The sequence below is a fragment of the Labrus bergylta genome, chromosome 2 (assembly GCF_963930695.1).
Source record: "Labrus bergylta chromosome 2, fLabBer1.1, whole genome shotgun sequence".
Taxonomy (NCBI): domain Eukaryota; kingdom Metazoa; phylum Chordata; class Actinopteri; order Labriformes; family Labridae; genus Labrus; species Labrus bergylta.
In genome coordinates, this window is record NC_089196.1 from 17,102,094 (window position 1) to 17,104,524 (window position 2,431).

Here is a 2,431-nt window from a genome sequence, read left to right on the forward strand (position 1 = left end):
AAGTTAAATTAATTGCACTGCAGACTGTGTCTCACTGTGGCACTGTTGAAGGAGGACTTATAAGTGGAAGTGTTGGGACAGCTGTTGTCAGATAGAGAAATTTTTTTTTTGGTTTTGATCTTATCTCTGGCTGAAACCATGGGACTCATTCCATGGTAACTTTAAGCTCTTTGTGCTGAACATTTCATATTTGCAAATGAATTGCAGATTGTTATGTCAACTCATTGTATTCTTTCTAGTGTGGTGCTGCTTTCGCTTCTACTCATTGGGCAGCTTCAAGCAAGCATTCCGGGTAAGACCGAAGGTTGCCCCATGCACACACAAATAAGTTTAAAATAAAAGTATTATGAAATGAATGCATGTGACTTTAGAACACCACTGCTTGAGATTAGTAATTTAACATGTTATGGTACAGGAATTTGTATTTATTCTTAAGTATAGATGAATGACTTTAGAATTTTGTTTTGTGATTTATTTAGCTTCTTCTGATAGTGGATTTGAGCAGTCCCCGGTTCCTATCTGGCAGCTCAAGCCTCAGGGTTCCCAGGTTCTGACCTGGCTGCCCAAGTCTCAGCAGCCCCAGGTTCCCAGCGGGCAGCCCCAGGTTCCCAACGGGCAGCCCCAGGTTCCCAACTGGCAGCCCCAGGTTCCCAGCGGGCAGCCCCAGGGTCCCAGCGGGCATCCCCAGGTTCCCAGCGGGCAGCCCCAGGTTCCCAACTGGCAGCCCCAGGGTCCCAGCGGGCAGCCCCAGGTTCCCAACTGGCAGCCCCAGGGTCCCAGCGGGCAGCCCCAGGTTCCAACCTGGCAGCCCCAGGGTCCCAGCGGGCAGCCCCAGGGTCCCAGCGGGCAGCCCCAGGGTCCCAGCGGGCAGCCCCAGGTTCCAACCTGGCAGCCCCAGGGTCCCAGCGGGCAGCCCCAGGTTCCAACCTGGCAGCCCACGCCTGAGCTGCCCCAGGTTCCCGGCTACCAGCCCAAGCCCCAGCCCCAGCAGCCTGTCAACCAGCCCCAGCAGCCGGTCTACAAGCCCCAGCCTCAGCCCCAGCCCCAGCAGCCGGTCTACAAGCCCCAGCCTCAGCCCCAGCCCCAGCAGCCGGTCTACAAGCCCCAGCCCCAGCCCCAGCCCCAGCAGCCGGTCTACAAGCCCCAGCCCCAGCCCCAGCCCCAGCAGCCGGTCTACAAGCCCCAGCCCCAGCCCCAGCCCCAGCAGCCGGTCTACAAGCCCCAGCCCCAGCAGCCGGTCTACAAGCCCCAGCCCCAGCCCCAGCAGCCGGTCTACAAGCCCCAGCCCCAGCCCCAGCAGCCGGTCTACAAGCCCCAGCCCCAGCAGCAGCAGCCGGCCTACAAGCCCCAGCCCCAGCAGCAGCAGCCGGTCTACAAGCCCCAGCCCCAGCAGCAGCAGCAGCCGGTCTACAAGCCCCAGCCCCAGCAGCAGCAGCCGGTCTACAAGCCCCAGCCCCAGCAGCAGCAGCCGGTCTACAAGCCCCAGCCCCAGCAGCAGCAGCCGGTCTACAAGCCCCAGCCCCAGCCCCAGCCCCAGCAGCCGGTCTACAAGCCCCAGCCCCAGCCCCAGCAGCCGGTCTACAAGCCCCAGCCCCAGCCCCAGCCCCAGCAGCCGGTCTACAAGCCCCAGCCCCAGCCCCAGCAGCCGGTCTACAAGCCCCAGCCCCAGCCCCAGCAGCCGGTCTACAAGCCCCAGTCCCAGCGGCCGGTCTACAAGCCCCAGTCCCAGCAGCCGGTCTACAAGCCCCAGCCCCAGCCCCAGCCCCAGCGGCCGGTCTACAAGCCCCAGTCCCAGCAGCCGGTCTACAAGCCCCAGTCCCAGCGGCCGGTCTACAAGCCCCAGCAGCCGGTCTACAAGCCCCAGCCCCAGCCCCAGCAGCCGGTCTACAAGCCCCAGTCCCAGCAGCCGGTCTACAAGCCCCAGCCCCAGCAGCCTTTCTACAAGCCCCAGTCCCAGCAGCTGGTCTACAGGCCCCAGTCCCAGTCCCAGTCCCAGCAGCCGGTCTACAGGCCCCAGTCCCAGTCCCAGTCCCAGCAGCCGGTCTACAGGCCCAGGCCTCAGCCCCACAGGCCCCAGCAGCCGGTCTACAGGCCCCAGCAGCCGGTCTACAGGCCCAGGCCTCAGCCCCACAGGCCCCAGCAGCCGGTCTACAGGCCCCAGCAGCCGGTCTACAGGCCCAAGCCATCTGGTGGGGTTGGCATATAACTGCAACTTGCATCTAACTATGGAAGCAAACTGCAACCTGGCTACAACCCTTGTTAAAGCGGAAGGTACAGACTGGGGGTTTACTTTGAAATCTTTCCTGCTAATGGAAGGGTTAACCTTTTTGCATACCTAACGAATCTATCTTTGGTTTCAGGTGTTTCATCTGATGCGCCTTTTTGATTTATTGTTTGTGCCTGGACATGGTAAATAAAACGTTATATTACA

General features: G+C 60.9%; 1 protein-coding gene across 3 annotated transcripts; it reads left to right on the forward strand.

Annotated features, from left to right (window-relative positions):
• On the forward strand, positions 1-2,431 carry LOC109989138 (basic salivary proline-rich protein 1). 3 transcript variants are annotated; one of them, XR_010669120.1, is made up of 5 exons: positions 1-155; positions 240-292; positions 480-2,091; positions 2,134-2,271; positions 2,361-2,431. XR_010669120.1 is itself a non-coding variant. In XM_065966598.1 (3 exons), exons 1-3 carry the CDS (start codon positions 139-141, stop codon positions 2,204-2,206), a joined length of 1,797 nt encoding a protein of 598 aa, XP_065822670.1. In that variant the 5' UTR covers positions 1-138; the 3' UTR covers positions 2,207-2,431. The 3 variants fall into 3 exon arrangements, 1 of the variants encoding a protein (XP_065822670.1); XR_010669117.1 differs by having other exon boundaries at positions 480-2,271; XM_065966598.1 differs by having other exon boundaries at positions 480-2,431.